Source organism: Panulirus ornatus, chromosome 11 (genome assembly GCF_036320965.1).
Source record: "Panulirus ornatus isolate Po-2019 chromosome 11, ASM3632096v1, whole genome shotgun sequence".
NCBI lineage: Eukaryota > Metazoa > Arthropoda > Malacostraca > Decapoda > Palinuridae > Panulirus > Panulirus ornatus.
The window spans coordinates 49,581,223-49,600,878 of NC_092234.1; the positions used below are offsets into that span (position 1 = coordinate 49,581,223).

Here is a 19,656-nt window from a genome sequence, read left to right on the forward strand (position 1 = left end):
GTGGATCCATTCAATATATGTTTATTTTTTTAAGGATAGATTTCTATTTCTACAAACATTTCCTCTACAACCATAAAATTTTATATCCAATGGAAATAATAATATTTGGAGTTTGTCTTGGATTAAAAAAAATGAAAATACAACTGCAATGAAAACATGACTAGGAAAATATCAAAAGAAATTCTCCATAAAATGATTCATTTTCATGCTAATGCATATGTGAGGTGACAAATCAGCCAGCTTTTGTAAGGTACACAAGAAGAAAGAATGACAATAGCAGGATTAGAAAGGAGAAAGAAACTTTAAAGAATATTGTGAACTACGAAGGAGAAAATCAAAAACAAAGTTTATTACAAAATAGGGGCAAACAAAAATGATATATTCAAAATGCCATGACCTAAAGAAGTGCTACATACATCAAAACCATGAGCGAGGGTAAATACATGGAGATATCACCAGAAATTCAGAAATATGTATATTCATAACTAAATTGCTTAAACTACTTTAAAAATACAAAGCTATGATGCCTTACATGATAAATAGCAAAGCCAATGGTAAGGCACTCCAGACCAAGCTTCCTCTGAGAACGACGGTTCTTTTGCATGAGAGCTACTATTACAGTACACTTGTTGTCTTCATCATCATCATCAACTTCTGTCAACATGATTCTGTATTGCGGATTGTGCCAGAACGTTTCTGTAACATAATATTCATGGTTATAGCAACATTCGATGTAATAGTCTCACACACCCATCACTCAAAATACAATTACTATATGTGCCTTACATACATAATTTTTTTTTTTAGACTTTGTCGCTGTCTCCTGCCGAAACCACAGCTCCCTTTCCACATCCAGGCCCCACAAAACTTCCCATGGTTTACCCCAGATGCTTCACATGCCCTGGTTCAATCCACTGACAGCACGTTGACCCCGGTATACCATATCGTTCTAATTCACTCTATTCCTTGCACGCCTTTCATTTTCCTGCATGTTCAGGCCCTGATCGCTCAAAACTATTTTCACTCCATCCTTCCACCTCCAATTTGGTCTCCCACTTCTACTATTTCCCTCCAACTCTGACAAATATATCCTCTTTGTCAGTCATTCCTCACTCATTCTCTCCATGTGACTAAACCATTTCAATACACCCTCTTCTGCTCTTAACCACACTCTTTTTATTACCACACATCTCTCTTACCCTTTCATTATTACTCCATCAAACCACCTCACACCACATATTGTCCTCAAACATCTCATTTCCAACACATCTACCCTCCTCCGAAGAACCCTATCTATAGCCCAAGCCTCGCAACCATATAACATTGTTGGAACCACTATTCCTTCGAACATACCCATTTTTGCTTTCCGAGATAACGTTCTCACCTTCCACACATTCTTCAATGCTCCCAGAACCTTTGCCCCCTCCCCCAACCTGTGACACACTTCCACTTCTATGGTTCCATCCGCTGCCAAATCCACTCCCAGATATCTAAAACACTTCATTTCCTCAAGTTTTTCTCCATTCAAACTTCCCAACTGACTTGCCTCTCAACCCTACTGTGGCTCATAACCTTGCTCTTATTCACATTTACTCTCAGCTTTCTTCTTTCACACACTTTATCAAACTCAGTCACCAGCTTCTGCACTTTCTCACCTGAATCAGCCACCAGCGCTGTATCATCAGCAAACAAGTGGCTCACTTCCCAAGCCCTCTCATCCACAACAGACTGCATACTTGCCCCTCTCTCCAAAACTCTTTCATTCACCTCCCTAACAACCTCATCCATCCATACATACATAAATATTATATTATACTTGATTGTAGTTTCCTTAAGTCCACTGAAACACATCAACCCTGGTATACCACATCATTCCGATTCACTCCATTCCTTGCATGCCTCTCACCCTCCGGCATTTTCAAGGCCTTGATCGCTGAAAATCTTTTTCACTCCATCTTCCACCTCCAATATGGTCCTTCGCTTCTCCTTGGTCCCTCCACCTCTGACAAGCAGATCAAATTAAAGGTGGAAGGATGGAGTTTAAAAGATTTTGAGCAATAAGGGCCTAAACATACAGGAGGGTGAGAGGCATGCAAGGAATAGAGTGAATTGGAATGATGTGGTGTACTGGGGTTGACATGTTGTCAATGGACTGAACCAGGGCATGTGAAATGTCTGGGGTAAACTATGGAAAGGTCTGTGAGGCCTGGATGTAGATAGGGAGCTGTGGTTTCAGTGCATTACACATGATGGCTAGAGACAGTGTGAACGAACAGGGCCTTTTTTTGTCTGCTTTCCCTGTGCTACCTCGCTGAAACAGGGAGTAGCATTGCTTTTTCCTGTGGGGTTAGGGGAGAAAGAATACTGCCCATGTATTCCCTGTGTGTCGTAGAAGGCAGCTGAAAATCCTTCCCTCCTGTTTTACTTTTCCACAAGAAAGAACAGAGAAGGGGGCGTAGCAAGAATTTTTCCCTCCAATCTGTTCTTGACGCTACCTCACTAATGTGGGAAATAGCAAATGTGTACGGAAAAAAATGTACATACATACACACACACACACACACAACAAAATGTTCATACCTGCCTGCTGTCATGCCATCCAGCCCCACAGCAAACAGCACTAATGCATGAAAGAAAAAACATTCCCTTCTCCCCCACACCCGATCACTGCCCCCTGCATCAATGAGGTAGAGGCAGGAAACACACAAAGGCCACATTCACTTGCATCCATACATGAGCCGTCATGCATAATGAACCAAAACCACATTTCCCTATCCTCATTTAAGCCCCAGACCTTTCCATGGTTTACCACTGATGTTTTACATGCCCTGGTTCAGACCAATGACAGTACACTGACCCCAGTATACCACTGTTCCAGTTCACCCTATTCCATGCGTGCCTTTCATTCTCCTGCATGTTCCAGACTCGATTGGCCAAAATCTTATTCACTCCATCCTTCCATCTCCAATTTGGTCTTCCTGTTTGCCTTGTTCCTTCTATTCCTGAAACATGCATCCTTTTTGTCAACCTTTCCTCACTCTCTCTCCATATATCCAAACCATCTGAACACAACCTCTTCTCTTCCTTCAATCACAATCTCGACCACACATTTGTCTTGCCCTTTCATCACCTACTTGATCGAACCACCTTACACCACATGTGCTCAAACATTTCATTTCCAGCACAATCCTATCCATAGCCCAAGCAATGCAATCATATGATATTGTTGGGACTACAATTTCTTCAAACATACCTATATTAGCCCTCCCAGATAACATTATCTCTTATCACACATTCTTCATCGCCCTCAGAACCTTCACCCCCTCCCCCATCCTATGACTCCCTTCTGCTTCCATGGTTACATTTCCTGCCATGTCCACTCCCAGACATTTAAAACACTTCGTTTCCTCTAATTTTTCTCCATTCATACTTACATCCCAACTAACTTGTCCCTAAACTTTGATGAACCTAATAACCTTGCTTTTATTCACATTCACTCAACACACTCTTCAAAGCTCAATCACCAACTTTTGCCGTTTCTCACTAAAATCAGCTACCACTATCTTTTACTCTTTTTATTACTTACTTGATCAAACCACCTCATCATATTGTCCTTAAATATTTCATTTCCAACACATCTACCCTCCTCTGCACATCATCTATAGCTCATGCCTTGCATCCATACAACATTGCTGGGACTACGATATCCTCAAGCATACTATGGTTGGTATTAGTCAAGTGAGAGCAGTTGGTTATTCTGGGTTATGTGGACTTTGGGCTGAATTCATGTGTTAAGAGTTTAGAGGGTTATGGCAGATTTCTGCAAGAATGCTTATTTTCTGTTTTGCATAGATTTCCTAATCAGGTATTCTCATTTCTGGTTATAGCAAGATAAGTGAATTTTCATAAAACATTAGAATAACCAGCTTACTTTCATATTAAAGGATACCACCAATCAGTAATGATTTGGCCAGCTGTCATGCATACACTGTGTTCTGTTATTGTAAAATATGTGCCAGGCTTTAACTCAGTACATGCCTTTGCCTACAGATAGCTTATCCCCATCCCTTATTCCCTTTTCTGCTATTCAACATTAATCCATGAATCTTACGAAGGTTGTTTCTGCAACCACCAGCAGTTGAGCCACGGATCCAAGCTCCCTCAAAGACACTCATCTCCCACTTGTGCTGCACAGATCCTGTTATATCTTCATCCTCCATTGAATCAGGATTCAAGTTGGTCAGTTCTAACATTGTGAAGTTTGTCATGAAGTCCTGCAAGAAGTACACAAAGTCACTAAAAGAAATCTAGACATATACCACAGAGCAAACGAAGGGCCTATCAACAATTTGAATTTGGACGTTTTTAAACTATCAACGCTGTCAGTATAGTTTTCATTAACTGTGAACCTTTTTACTTTTAGAGTGAACCACTTGCAATCAACATCCATGGTGTATAATTACCAACCAAGTTGTCTGGCATAAAAACAAATTTTCTGCTTCATTACCGAATATCTGTAATTAGGTGTTATTAACAATGCAGAAATTAACCCTTCCTATCAAAACTAAAATTGGTCAATATCCAAATCAACCTAATTACATTTATATTATTCTTGATCACCAGTTTCCCACGTCAACAAGGTAACACCAGGAAACAGATGAAGAAAGACCCACCCACTCACATACATATTAAGTATGAAGAAATAGTTTGAAAGATGCATAGATAGAAGCCTTTTAAGACTGTATGGATGTACAGGAAATCCTGACGATAATTGAAGAACTAAAATAGTACAGCTAAGGTTGCAATATGAAAGGACTATATGACAGTTATATGAAGAAAAACAATTGTTTAAGGTGATATCAATGTTTGAAAAGGAAGGAATGGAAACTTAATAAATGTGTTCATTTAAGGGTTAGGGTGGAAATATCAGTCTTGCTTGTGTGAGCTCACATGTACAAGAAAAAAATCAAGGAGCATTCATTCACTTCATTAATGAGGATGTTTAAGAGTACCAAGCTGGATGCTTTTGGACGATCCACAGAAGCACACTCAGAATAAAGGATGATGAAGTACTTTAAGTCCTTAAAATCTGAGCTAAAAATCATTATTTTGTAAAAATACCTGTCTGCTTACTTATAATAAATCCAATAAAGAATTATAGACCCTAATCAGAAACCATGTCATTTTACACCGGCAACAAGTACCAAGAGTCCTTTCATCATATCTCCTCCTATAAAAATGCCTGTACTAAAACAATACTGTATCAACTGAATTCACCTCCCAAATTTTTCTTTCAAATATGTTGACAGATTCCTGACAGCAACTCTTAATCCTTGATCAGAAACTCATTAAGGCAAAGATTTGTATATTACGTATATATCATAAATACCTACATTACATCTTAGTTCTATACTATGACAGCTGAATGTAATCTGCATCAAACTTTTAAAAGATGTTACTGAGAAACCATAAGCCATAGCATGATGCCAGAAAATATGTAGAAAAACAATTTCCATATTTAACTACCTCCAATTCATCAGTCAAGTTCCCTTGGATGGAAGTATAATGATATGATTGTTTGAGGGTAAGGAATGTCTGACTGACCCCGCAAGAGCTGTTGAAGGAAACAGGTATGGCATTGGGTTGTCATGGCTTTAACTGTTCTAACAAGCCTTGAATAAGTAATATGCATTCTTTACAAAATGTGAAATGTACAAAAACACATTTGGTTACTGTAACTGGTATGAGGAACAACATGGAGGCTGAAATACAAAACTGCTAGGATGGAGAAATTTCAATCGAGCCTTAAAGTAAAAAAAATGAAAAATGGAAGATGAACAATACAAGTCAAAGATTTGCTCCAAAATTAGTGGCGAGGTCACTCTATAGCATGCAGGTGAATTATGAGTTTTCTTACATGCCATCCCTAATACAAAGATGAAATGTGCACTTCTCATGAGGAGGTTACTCAGACATATCAAATGAATAGCTCATGAAAGATTTGACTTATGATGTGAAGACTTGTGAATACATAGAAATGCTAATGAAAACCATTAAGAATATGTAGAAAATAAGGATGAAAGACAGTAACAAGTAACTGACCTTGAATGACATCCAAAACTCTCCATCATGTTCAAATGTTAGACCCATCTCTGCTTTCTCCTCTGGGGGGATAAATTGCCACTCAGGACTTTGATCACTCCATGCTCCAACCCATTCTGCTTCATTACCCCAAGGATTACGAATACGAATGAGTGGAATTTTGCCAGACACTCTGGGAGTGTTGATCTCACAATACTTTATCCTTGTGACAGAGTAAGCATGACCACGAACAAGACCAGTGTCACATCGAGCTTCTACAACATTTGGGTCAGGCTGAAGATAAAGAAGTTGCAGGCTGCTTTTAATTATAATGTATGAGGCATACAGAATAATATAGTTATAAATTACTTTCATTATGCAATTCCTTTTCTGTTACAATGATCAAAAAACTTCTTCCTAGAAATCCTGGTCTACGTGCATACACTGATGAAACCCCCCACTGTATAGATCAGTGAATTCTTTTATAAAAGTAATCATACAATTACAATCATTTCGCTTTCAAATACAAAAGCAGAAAATATATAAATAATGACTGCTCTACTTTTAAAACTCAGAGCCATATGAATTCTTTGATAACTAAAACTCTTATGATAGTAACATTAAGTGTAGTCTTAAAAAGATTTCTACAAAAAATGCAAAAAATGAAAATTAACCTTTTCTTTCATGCTAGATCACTGTTTCTGTCATTAGAGGTAGTGCCAGGAACAGAAGAAGAAAGACCACATCCATTCGTCCATTCTCTAGCAATCATGTGTAAAGCGCTGAAACCACAGCTCCCTATCCACAACCAAGCCCAACAGACCTTTACATTGTGTAAGGTTACCCTATTTGCTCCACATGCCCTTGATCAGTCCACTGACAGCACGTTGACCTCAATATACGACAGCATTCCTATTTGCTCTATCCCTTATACGCCATTCTTCCTCCTGCATGTTTCACTTTATCCTTCCCTCTCCAATTTGGTCTTCCTGTTTGTCTTGTTCCCCCCACTTCTGACAAATATATCCTCTCTGTCAACCTTTCCTCACTCATTCTCTCTATGTCCAAACCATTTCAGTACACCTTCTTCAGCTCTCTCAATCACACTTTTTATTACTATTCATCTCCCTTCCCCTTTCATTACTTAAACCACCTCACACCACATACTGTCCTCAAACATTTCATTTCCATCAAATCTACCCTCCTCTAAACAGTCTTACCTATAAACAGCCCATGCCTTGCATCCATATAATATTGTTGGGACTGATATACCTTCAAACATTCCCATTTTTGCCATCTAAGATGTTTTCCCTTTCCACATTCTTCAAAACTACAAGAATCTTTACCCCCTCACCCACCAAATGATTTGCTTCTGCTTCCATTTGTTGCCATGTCCACTCCCAGATATCTAAAACACTTCCATATTTTTTTCCAATCATACTAACACCCTAACTGTTAAACCTAATAACCTTGCTTTCCTTCACATTCATTTTCAACTTCCTGCTTTCACACACACATCCAAACTCAGTCACTAATTTCTGCAGTTTCTCACTCAAATCTGCCACCATTGTTGTATCCTTATCAAACAACAAATGACTCACTTCCCAGGCCCTCTCATCCCCCACAGACTGCAAACTCATCCTTCTCTCCAAGACTTTTGCATCTATCTCCCGGTGATCACCACCCCATTCACAAACAAATTAAACAACTATGGTGATGTTACACACCCCTGCCGTAGACCGAAGATCACTTGGAGCCATTCACTCTCTTTTTTCATACTCATACATATTCCTTACACCATTCATAAAAACTTTTCACTGCTTCTAGCAAATTTCCTCCCACACCATATATCCTTGAGACCTTTCACAAGGTATCTGTACTAACCCTACCATGTGCCTTCTCCACATCCACAAATGCCATATGCAAATCCATCTGTTCCTCTATCAACCTTACCATATGCTTTCTCCAGATCCATAAATGCCACAGACACAGGCAAATCCATCTGTTTCTCTAATATTTCTCATTTTTTAAAGCAAGCACTTGATCCACACATCCTCTACCACTTCTGAATCCACAGTGCTCCATACCAATCTGATGCTCTGTATATACCTTCACCCTCTCAATCACTACCTCCCATACAACTTACCAAGTAAATTCAACAAATCTTTCCCTCATCTGAAAATTCACCTTTATCTCCTTTGCCGTTATATACTCATACTATACATGAATTCCAGCCCCATTTAGTCACCTTCTACTAACTGGAGGGATTATGGAGATAACTGTCTTTGATACCATCCCAACAGACATAACCATCAAAAGCCGTACTCCCCAGATGAAAAAGAGTTACACTTTCCATGCTATGCTCTGGAAATTACCTATCCCTAAAACACTACAAACACCAGTGCAACATATCTAAAGACCATGCTCACAATGCAACTACCACAATGATATCACTAAGCACTTACTAAATTGCCTTGCACACACATTACTATTTTCTATAAAATGTGGTCTCGCCCAATGAAAAAGGCTGGCTTCACATGTGCTGAAGGAGGTACAGATAGGAGGAACTTCCGAGCAAGTAAGCAAATACTTCTTAAGCACTGCTTCAACACAAATGTATCAACACAACATCACTTTAGCACTTCAACACTGCTTTAAATTTCAACTTTCCTTCAAACAGTCTATCACACAAACATTTACAAATGCTCCCACTCTTCATCAGTTCCTGAAGAATTATGAAAACCTTCAGAACTTAAAACCAACACAAAATGAACAATCCTACAAGACTGTAATAACACTAATTTATCAATACTTTCCCAGCAAACTACTTTTCCTTCCAATTCAATACTTTCCTATGTACCTCATATAGTCTCCTAGCAAATCACTTCATCTTTCTTCCTTAACACACGCTATACTACCACAATTCATTGGCTGTTGTCCTTTCTTGCAATCCCTGCCATACAAAGAAACTGTAGTTCTTAGAAAACATCTTAATAGGGACTCACCAATGCACTTGATGGATAATCCTATCTCAAGAAAACTAGAATAAGAATGAACAATATTTCAAGAAACTGAAAACTTTAGTACAGGCATCTAAGGTATGCTGTACAATCAGAGGATCTACCTCATGTTAAAATTTGCCATATCAAAGATAATCTCGCTAAGAGTTAACAGACAAATACTATAAACAATTTTTCACGTACCTCAATGGAGCATCCCATTAAAGACCCACGTTGATAGGCCTTTAGCATAATGTTGAAGAGGTTTGGGGGTGCCTTTGTGAGGTCATAAATCTCCGACACACCACCTGTAAAGTCCTCCATGGCCTCACAAGTAGTGCCACCCTTCAGAGCCTCATATGAGCCATGCAGCCTGGAAAACAACAAATCAGCAAGACAAAGATGAAACTGAATTTGTCACATGAAGTGAAAAAATTACCTTTATGATAATGTAATCTTAGGAAGGATCAAATTCTGTAATTAACTTAATGGGAATACTACAGAAGTCACTTATATATACAGTAGATGAAGTGCATAACATTAAAAGTATGCTTAAAGTTAAATATGTAACTAGACAAGACTGCCACCATTTAAGGTTTCGAGTTGTCCTTGTGTATGGGTTGAAAAATGTGAAATGAAATTAAAAAGCACGAAACTAAAATTAGCAGGATGAAGAGTCCGAGCACGCTGACTATGTAGACAATAAACAAGTTTACATAGTGTTTTCTTCTTTTAATGTTCATATCAACAGGCCTTAACTGAAACAGAGAGGTTAATGGAGAAGGAAAAGGAGAGATAAGGGGAAGTATTTACGAATTTTGGAGAAGTGAAACAACTGTCTTTTAAAAAATGTCAGGTCATAGTTATTGGGAAAGGCAAGAGAGAATAGATTTCCAAAGCTTCGAGGTGTAAGGAATGAAACTTAACTAGATGGTCCACCCTTGTGCCCTTCAAAGAACATATCTAATGTACTGAGAGAACATTAAAGCTTTAAATTGCAAAGAATAGCTATGAAGATGGGTGAATGAAAATGTATGTTTCTTGATGTTGAAAAGATCCAAAATGTTACCATCTAAAATTTTTTGATCCTGAGTAGTAAGTGTTATTTCCTAATTGTTTATACATAAAAAGGTAACTATGATTGAGAAAATGACACTAAGCAAAGCTTCCTCTTTTCTCATTTCTGATAAATGGTCTATCTTTTTCCTATATAATGGACTGCTGGCTTTATCACCTTTTCAAAATCAGAAAGAAACCCAAATTAATAAATATCAACTGCATAAAGAGTTTTACACAAGATTCACTATCTAATACTATCTGTAGCATCAACAACAAAGGCCATTAGTAGTTACAAGAAAAAAAAAATGGTGTTACTTTATATATAAAACTAAAGGGTTGAACAGGTTCTAATATTTTCAGGGGATAAACTGAAGGTTAATGTAAAGTAAGCAATGTACACTAATACCCCAGTTAGCACTATCCCATAGAACACTTTCATAATTGTGCTCTTGCTTGCATCTTGGAGCTCTATTCTCAATAGTAAAAAAGATAATGAAAACGAAGTAAAACATTTCTAAAGTCATGAGTCTGAATGCTCACAACAAGCTAAGAGCAGCTCACTGTTTATATTCACTTGACCAATCAGTGCACCGCACACACATAGGTTCACATCAATCATCACAGAGTGCTCTATACAAGGACAATAAAATATTTGAAACGCTTTCTCTGTGCACGTGTTCTTGCTAACTCACAGATCTTTTGCTATTATTGTGACTACTTTTTACACCTTATGTATGGAAGATGACCTGCATTTTCTAATCCTGCTAGTGCATCTAAAGCATCTATGAAAAGCCTCTCCTCGGATGTAATATTACAAGTTTGAGGCAACAGGAAGCTCGTGAGTGTCATGTCGACGTCGGTGATGCTTTCAAATTGGCTATAACGACAATCAAAACCATTATCAAATATGCAGATGAGATAAAACCTTGTGCCATGATGAAAAAGAAGTTAACAGCAATGAAAGTGATGTGTACAAGGAGCAATTTGCTGAAAAAATGTGAGGCAAGCTAAGCAAAGCTAGGCTATGTGACAGGTGTGGTGGTTGGTTGACCATTAGCTGTTGTAAGGAGTGCTTGGCAAAACACCCAGTACACGTTACCACACCTTTCAGCTTCCTCACTCCACATCTCAAAAGTTATGTAACGTAATGGAGAAGGGATACATCGTTGCTCATTTATACTTAACACCCAGTTATGTGGGGTAGACATTGCTGCAGCCAGTGTTACCAAAGCAACCAACACACATCACCACCACAACACTTACCACAATCTCCCTCAACACCACCAACTCCATCACCACCACTGCCATTATTATCACCATCTACATCATAATTTTAGTGATGACATGGGCTTCATCCAGAGCAGAACCATATGATAGGCCCTGTCTCGTGCCTCCATGCCACTTACTACACCTCACCGATACACTGTCAACAACTGTCACTATTCATAAAATGACTAATTCATGATTCTGTATTATACACCGTTTATTTGTTATCAATTAGCAAAGATATGTTACCATAACACTCTGCATTTATTAGTATCAGTAACCCTTTTACAATACTGCATATATTATAGGTAAAAATAATGTCATCACAACAAACTATTTTGCTCAACACTCCATTTTCCAGGAATGTATCAGTGCTTATTGGGGTATTAATGTGTATGCACATCTTTGGTTACTTTAACTGAAATGAGAATTCAGCCTCTCCTCACACATAAATCATTATATCACTCACTTAGCATAAGCCTTTTCAACAAGAGCTGACCAAAATTCATTCTTTTCCTCAGAGTGCATGAAGACAAGACGGCCATAGAATGTTGGAAGACGGTCATCAATCACGACATCAACCCAACGTCCATACTGCCAGAACCTGCAAATAAAAACATGGTTGATGTAAAACTGATGATAGTAATGACTAAGTGTTGTACCACGTAGGGTTAGTTAAATGAAAGATCAGTGTAGCAGTTAAGTTTACCAAGACTAATGGAATAAAATGCACTGATGAAAATACATATCAAATGCCAATTTTTTTTTTCGCTAAAACTTCATGAAATACAATGTACACAAACTTTTACCTGAAGTGAAATATTCCAGCATAATTGTCTCCAAAACTTTGATCACTTGGTACAATTTGGTAGAACAGTCGCCTGTTTAATGTCAAGTTGGCCACAGCAGCCAACAACCAACAGTCACCTGAATGTAATATATTAATGAGAATCAAAGATACAGTAATATAAATCAAGATGAAAAAAGGTCAAACATCAAAAGTGGAGGGAACTAGAAGAGGGGAAACAAAGTTGGAGATGGAAGAATGGAATGATAAATACTTTGAGTGCTCTGCGCATGAATATCAAGAACAGGGAGAGGCATGCATGGGACAAAATGAATTGCAGCAGTGTTGTATACATGGGGGACATGCTGTTAATGAGCTTAACCAGGGAATATAAAGCAGCTAAGGGTAACCATGAAAAGGTCTGTGGGGCCCGGTTGTGGAAAACAGCAGCAATTTTGGTGCATTACACATGACAAAGTGTGAGTGAAAGGTTTACTTAGTCTGTTCCTGGCACTATCTTGCTAATGATGGATATGGCAAACAATTATGAAAGAAAATAAAGAGAGCATCACTGTATCAGACCCAAAATGAAGTTTGCTGTAGCAAAATGTTTTTATATTTGAATGTTGGGGTGAAGAGGGTGGTAAGAGTAAGTGAGCTTGGGAAGGAGACTTGTGTGAGGAAGTACCAGGAGAGACTGAGTACAGAATGGAAAAAGGTGAGAACAATGGAAGTAAGGGGAGGGGGGAGGAATGGGATGTATTACGGGAATCAGTGATGGATTGCGCAAAAGATGCTTGTGGCATGAGAAGAGTAGGAGGTGGGTTAATTAGAAAGGGTAGTGAGTGGTGGGATGAAGAAGTAAGATTATTAGTGAAAGAGAAGAGAGAGGCATTTGGACGATTTTTGCAGGGAAAAAATGAAATTGAGTGGGAGATGTATAAAAGAAAGAGAAAGGAGGTCAAGAGAAAGGTGCAAGAGGTGAAAAAGAGGGCAAATGAGAGTTGGGGTGAGAGAGTATCATTAAATTTTAGGGAGAATAAAAAGATGTTCTGGAAGGAGGTAAATAAAGTGCGTAAGACAAGGGAGCAAATGGGGAGGTGATAACAAGTAGTGGTGATGTGAGAAGGAGATGGAGTAAGTATTTTGAAGGTTTGTTGATAAAGTGGCAGATATAGGGTGTTTTGGTCGAGGTGGTGTGCAAAGTGAGAGGGTTAGGGAAAATGATTTGGTAAACAGAGAAGAGGTAGTAAAAGCTTTGCGGAAGATGAAAGCCGGCATGGCAGCAGGTTTGGATGGTATTGCAGTGGAATTTATTAAAAAAGGGGGTGACTGTATTATTGACTGGTTGGTAAGGTTATTTAATGTATGTATGACTCATGGTGAGGTGCCTGAGGATTGGTGGAATGCGTGCATAGTGCCATTGTACAAAGGCAAAGGGGATAAGAGTGAGTGCTCAAATTACAGAGGTATAAGTTTGTTGAGTATTCCTGGTAAATTATATGGGAGTGTATTGATTGAGAGGGCGAAGGCATGTTCAGAGCATCAGATTGGGGAAGAGCAGTGTGGTTTCAGAGGTGGTAGAGGATGTGTGGATCAGGTGTTTGCTTTGAAGAATGTATGTGAGAAATACTTAGAAAAGCAAATGGATATGTATGTAGCATTTATGGATCTGGAGAAGGCATATGATAGAGTTGATAGAGATGCTCTGTGGAAGGTATTAAGAATATATGGTGTGGGAGGCAACTTGTTAGAAGCAGTGAAAAGTTTTTATCGAGGATGTAAGGCATGTGTACGTGTAGGAAGAGAGGAAAGTGATTGGTTCTCAGTGAATGTAGGTTTGCGGCACGGGTGTGTGATGTCTCCATGGTTGTTTAATTTGTTTATGGATGGGGTTGTTAGGGAGGTGAATGCAAGAGTTTTGGAAAGAGGGGCAAGTATGAAGTCTGTTGGGGATGAGAGAGCTTGGGAAGTGAGTCAGTTGTTGTTCGCTGATGATACAGCACTGGTGGCTGATTCATGTGAGAAACTGCAGAAGCTGGTGACTGAGTTTGGTAAAGTGTGTGAAAGAAGAAAGTTAAGAGTAAATGTGAATAAGAGCAAGGTTATTAGGTACAGTAGGGTTGAGGGTCAAGTCAACTGGGAGGTAAGTTTGAATGGAGAAAAACTGGAGGAAGTAAAGTGTTTTAGATATCTGGGAGTGGATCTGGCAGTGGATGGAACCATGAAAGCGGAAGTGGATCATAGGGTGGGGGAGGGGGCGAAAATTCTGGGAGCCTTGAAGAATGTGTGGAAGTCGAGAACATTATCTCGGAAAGCAAAAATGGGTATGTTTGAAGGAATAGTTGTTCCAACAATGTTGTATGGTTGCGAGGCGTGGGCTATGGATAGAGTTGTGCGCAGGAGGATGGATGTACTGGAAATGAGATGTTTGAGGACAATGTGTGGTGTGAGGTGGTTTGATCGAGTAAGTAACGTAAGGGTAAGAGATGTGTGGAAATAAAAAGAGCGTGGTTGAGAGAGCAAAAGAGGGTGTTTTGAAATGGTTTGGGCACATGGAGAGAATGAGTGAGGAAAGACTGACCAAGAGGATATATGTGTCGGAGGTGGAGGGAACGAGGAGAAGTGGGAGACCAAATTGGAGGTGGAAAGATGGAGTGAAAAAGATTTTGTGTGATCGGGGCCTGAACATGCAGGAGGGTGAAAGGAGGGCAAGGAATAGAGTGAACTGGATCGAAGTGGTATACCGGGGTTGACGTGCTGTCAGTGGATTGAATCAGGGCATGTGAAGCGTCTGGGGTAAACCATGGAAAGCTGTGTAGGTATGTATATTTGCGTGTGTGGACGTATGTATATACATGTGTATGGGGGTGGGTTGGGCCATTTCTTTTGTCTGTTTCCTTGCGCTACCTCGCAAACGCGGGAGACAGCGGCAAAAAAAAAAAAAAAAAAAAAAAAAAAAAAAAAAAAAAAAAATTGAAAAAGAGAAATTTGGGCATTGTCGTTATGACATAATTGTCTGCCACCTAGTCCTGAACAGGCATATGTTAAAAAAAGGAAAAAAAAAAAATGCCCATCTTGGAAATAAGATGTGGAGCTTAATCACTCGTCCATTTCGATGCCCCTTACCAGTGTATGGGTTGCAGATTCCAAATACATGCAGGGCTTATATACAATAAAAGACAATACAGACACCATCCATGTTACAAGTGGTTCATAAAAGTAGGGTAACTTTTGAAACAAAATGTTGGTTATAAAACTGAAGAATACAGGGAATAGGATTAGAAGATTGACACCAGCTCCCTTTCTCCAAACTCATGGAATACAAGGAGTGCAAGCATTTTCACAATCCTTTATAGTTTTAATTTCTACCTAATTACCTCTCTCTATGTGAAGTAACATCAAGAAGAAATGAATAACAGCCTTAGAATAGTCATGTATAATGTACCAAAACCAGAGCTTACCATCTACACCCAAGCTCAACTTTACAGCATGTCAACCGTTTCATAATCTTCAGAACAGGCACTTAAAATGGCATAAAGGGATAAAGAGTTTCCCCTCAAAATAATATTCAGAATTCTTTTGTATTTAACAATTCTACTAAGGGGATCTGAGGTTTTAGGAAGGAACAACAACTTCAAATTTCAAGTCAAATGCATGAAACCTTTAAAGTACTAATCTGGTGAACAACAAGCACTAGAATGTACTGAAACCAGAGCTTACCATCTACATCCAAGCTCAAAAGACTAGTATTCTACCATTTACCTTGACCACTTTACAGTATGTTGGCTGTTTCATAATCTTCAAAACAGGTACTTTAAACGGCATAAAGGAATAAAGAGTTTCCCCTCAATATAAATTTTGGAATTCTTTTGTATTTAACAATTTTACTGAGGGGATCTGAGGTTTTAGGAAGGAACCAGAATTTCAAATTTCAAGTCAAAAACATGAAACCTTTAAAGTATCAATCAGCTGCACAACAAGCAATAGCATGAATTAGCTACAGCAAGAGTGGCAGCATCAATATCACAGAACTACACTGACGATAAGAAAAGGACATCAGCATGTAACCCACACTTATAAAGCGAGTTTTACAATAGAGATAAGTTTTTAGCATCGAGTAGTATAAAAAGATAAAATGTTCCATACTGGACTTCACAGAATTTTTTTGGCTTATAAACTTTCAACCCTAACATCAATGAAGTAGCAGTCTTTTACTACCCAAACAGATAAAATCAAAATGTCTGGTGTTCATCTGTCAGCCCTACATACTTTTGTTGCAGGTACTACAGTGTAAATAAAGTACAACATATACTGTCTAAAGTAAAAAATATACTATATTATATTCTTTCTAGTGTGACTCTGCTGCCAGTAAAGGAAGGGCTCAGGTAGAAAAGCAATGGCCCCTCTCACAACCCCTGCAAACTTAAGGTACACTTATGACAAAACTTTCTTGTACGACTCTGCTACTAGTAAGAGGAATGGCTCAGGGCGTAGGGGATTGGCCCATCCCATTAACCCAGCTGAGAGTATATCCCATCCCTACCCTTGGAGTAATCCATCCAATACGCAGCAGGCTGTTAATAGCAGTCACTCGTGTTGGTACTACTATCCTGACAGAGTAACATTAAAGTGGTGTCCAGAACCATCTTATACTCTCCATGCTGGGACTGCTGGTCTTGCTTTTTGTTTCACCAAAACGGAACTTCTGTGATAGTCCTGCCATCTTCTTACAAGCTTCATACACCTACTGCAGTTTGCTATATACCAACTACTACCTACCTCTACCTTCCTCTTTTTCTATTCACTATGCTAACATTCATGGTCCCTCTAGTAAACTCCTAACATTTGTGGTCTCTCTAGTACTCTCTCCTGTTCAAGATCATCTGTCTAGTACCTCTCCTAATATCTTACTTTTGTCCGAGACCCAGCAGTCATATGACGTTCTCACTAACACCTTTTTCATATCCAACTATTGTTTCCACTCCTGATTCCAGTTCAAAAGTGGTACAACATCAGCACACCTGTTACATGGCTCAAATACCTGTCGACCAACTATCACACTTTTCCTGTTTTGTCTATTGCTCCTTTATTTCTACAAATCTTACATCTCTTTGGTTATCTAAACTCCTGCCATGAGACTGGCATCCTCTCATCCACAAGCCAAAATCCTCTACTTAGAGGGTTTCAACATTCTTCACCAAAGGAAATCAATGAATTCTCTTCCCACAAGGATTATGGGGGACTGAAGCCCTCATATTCTCCATTCTTAATGATCTACAGCAATTTCTCTCCCACCCTACCCATATTCCTCACTACTGTGACAACTCAATTTTTGGATCTGTCTCACCTTTAATCCATCCCAATGTAACTACACCATCTCGCCCTAAAAGGTTTATCTGATCACGCTCATAGTTTTATCTATTTTAACGGCACCTCCCTCTCCAGCAACTAAATGTGTAAACACTGGTACATCAACGAAACTGACCAGAATAACTTTCAAAAACTCTGACTTGGGTAAATTAGTCTTTTATGTGGTGATGCTTCTTTCTGCCAAACACATAGCAAAAGTTACATTACTGGAATGGAAGCATATATCCCCTATTCCTCAAAGAAATTTCTGTGGGGCCTGGATGTGGAAAGGGAGCTGTGGTTTCGGGCATTATTACATGACAGCTACAGACTGAATGTGAACAAATGGGGCCTTTGTTGTCTTTTCCTCGCGCTACCTCACACACGAGGTGGGAGGGGGATGTTATTCCATGTGTGGCGGGGTGGCGATGGGAATAAATAAAGGCAGACAGTAAATTATGTACGTGTATATATGTATATGTCTGTGTATATATATGTGTACATTGAGATGTATAGGTGTGTATATTTGTGTGTGTGGACGTGTATGTATATACGTGTGGATGGGGGTGGGTTGGGCCATTTCTTTCGTCTGTTTCCTTGCGCTACCTCGCAAGCGCGGGAGACAGCGACAAAGCAAAATAATAAAAAATGATCCTCAAGGAAGACCTCTTCTTTTAATCCATGATTTGACCATCCCTATTTTGAGGCCATTCAGGCAAGGGATAAGGCATATTGGGCCTGGAAAAACTCCCCTTCCCCCAACTCCCATTCAGCATTTATTGCTGCTCATAATCATTGCAAGTTCATTTTCCAAGAGGCAAAGTATTCCTCTATTCAGAGGAAATGTGATTACCTCCTCTTGTCATGCACTGATAGGTCTAATCTTTAGCTGAGGGCATTACAAACAACCTCTGCTGTGCTACCTTTCCTTCACTTTTCCATTCTGATGGTAGTATAGCTCTCTCTCCCACAGACACAGCATCTCTTTGGCTCCAGTTTCTACTCTAACTCCACTTTGGATGACTAACATTACCTCCTGACACTCCTCTTACTAATCCTGTGACCCTCCCCATAATTTCTTCTTGGAATGTCGGAAAAGACTTCTTTCTCTGAACATAAGCAAAGCGTGGCAGTGATGGCATCCATCCCTATGTGCATAAAGAGTGTGCCTTTTAACTCCCACCTATATTTGCTCTTCTTTTCCCATTGTTTAAAAACCAGAACTTTTCCTCCTTTTTAGAAGAATGCATTGGTAAATATCATCCCTAAAAAGGATGATCATTCTGACCCTTCAAACCATCATCCTGTTGCTCTGACATCCACCATTTCCAAAACTTTTGAATCTCTCCTCAACTCCCATATCCTTAAACATTTTGAATCTCACAGTCTCTTCTCCAATCACCAATATGGCTTCTTTTTTTATCTTACTAATGACTGGTCATCAACCCAGCAAGATTTTGGGAAATCCTATGTAGTTGCCCTTGACATATCTAAACCTTTTGACGGTCTCATCTTTGAACTCCCCTGTTTTAGCTTCCCTCCTTCATATCTAGGTTCCTCACTGGCTGACAGATCTTTGTGGTTGCTGATGGATCAGTTTCATCCCCTTTTCTCCATCAACAGTGGTGTCCCTCAAGGTTCTGTCCTGTCCCATTCACTTTTTCTCCTCCTTATCAACAATTTCCTTTCTTCCACAAATAACCAAAAGCACTCCACATCCTTCAACTCTGCTTCCCCTTCTCACACTCAATCTACATCTTACCTAAACACAACTTCCTCAATAAACTCTGAACTCGACATCTTCCTAACAATGGAAAAAACTGTTAGCTACTAATGGTACAATAAGTTACCTTTATATTCAAGTATAACTTGGAAACTTTATCAGTATATGTCAGCTGTCATTCCCCCGTATAAAGAAGAATATCAACTGATATGGACTGTCGTTTGAGGGTTAAGCACAGAAAAAGCATCACTCACCAAGTTCTCCCTGTTTGACATCAAAACGGGATGCTCCATCAATGAAAAGCTGAGGGTCATCGGTGATTTCCTGTAAAAAGACATTGAAAAGTTACTGAAAGCAATGACAAAGTTATCGAAATATAGTCCCCAAAG

General features: G+C 39.1%; 1 protein-coding gene across 31 annotated transcripts in view; it reads right to left on the reverse strand.

Annotated features, from left to right (window-relative positions):
- The window catches only part of LOC139751502 (calpain-A-like), a 244,635-nt gene that overhangs the window by 43,322 nt on the left and 181,657 nt on the right, over window positions 1–19,656 (reverse strand). For all 31 annotated transcript variants that reach the window (XM_071666965.1, XM_071666969.1, XM_071666983.1 and 28 more), the window contains 7 exons: window positions 19,522–19,591; window positions 12,215–12,332; window positions 11,875–12,009; window positions 9,285–9,453; window positions 6,103–6,375; window positions 4,112–4,274; window positions 533–696 (listed from right to left, as the gene is read on the reverse strand). In XM_071666965.1, the coding sequence (XP_071523066.1) occupies window positions 533–696; window positions 4,112–4,274; window positions 6,103–6,375; window positions 9,285–9,453; window positions 11,875–12,009; window positions 12,215–12,332; window positions 19,522–19,591 (1,092 nt within the window). The remainder of the gene's footprint in view (window positions 1–532; window positions 697–4,111; window positions 4,275–6,102; window positions 6,376–9,284; window positions 9,454–11,874; window positions 12,010–12,214; window positions 12,333–19,521; window positions 19,592–19,656) is intronic.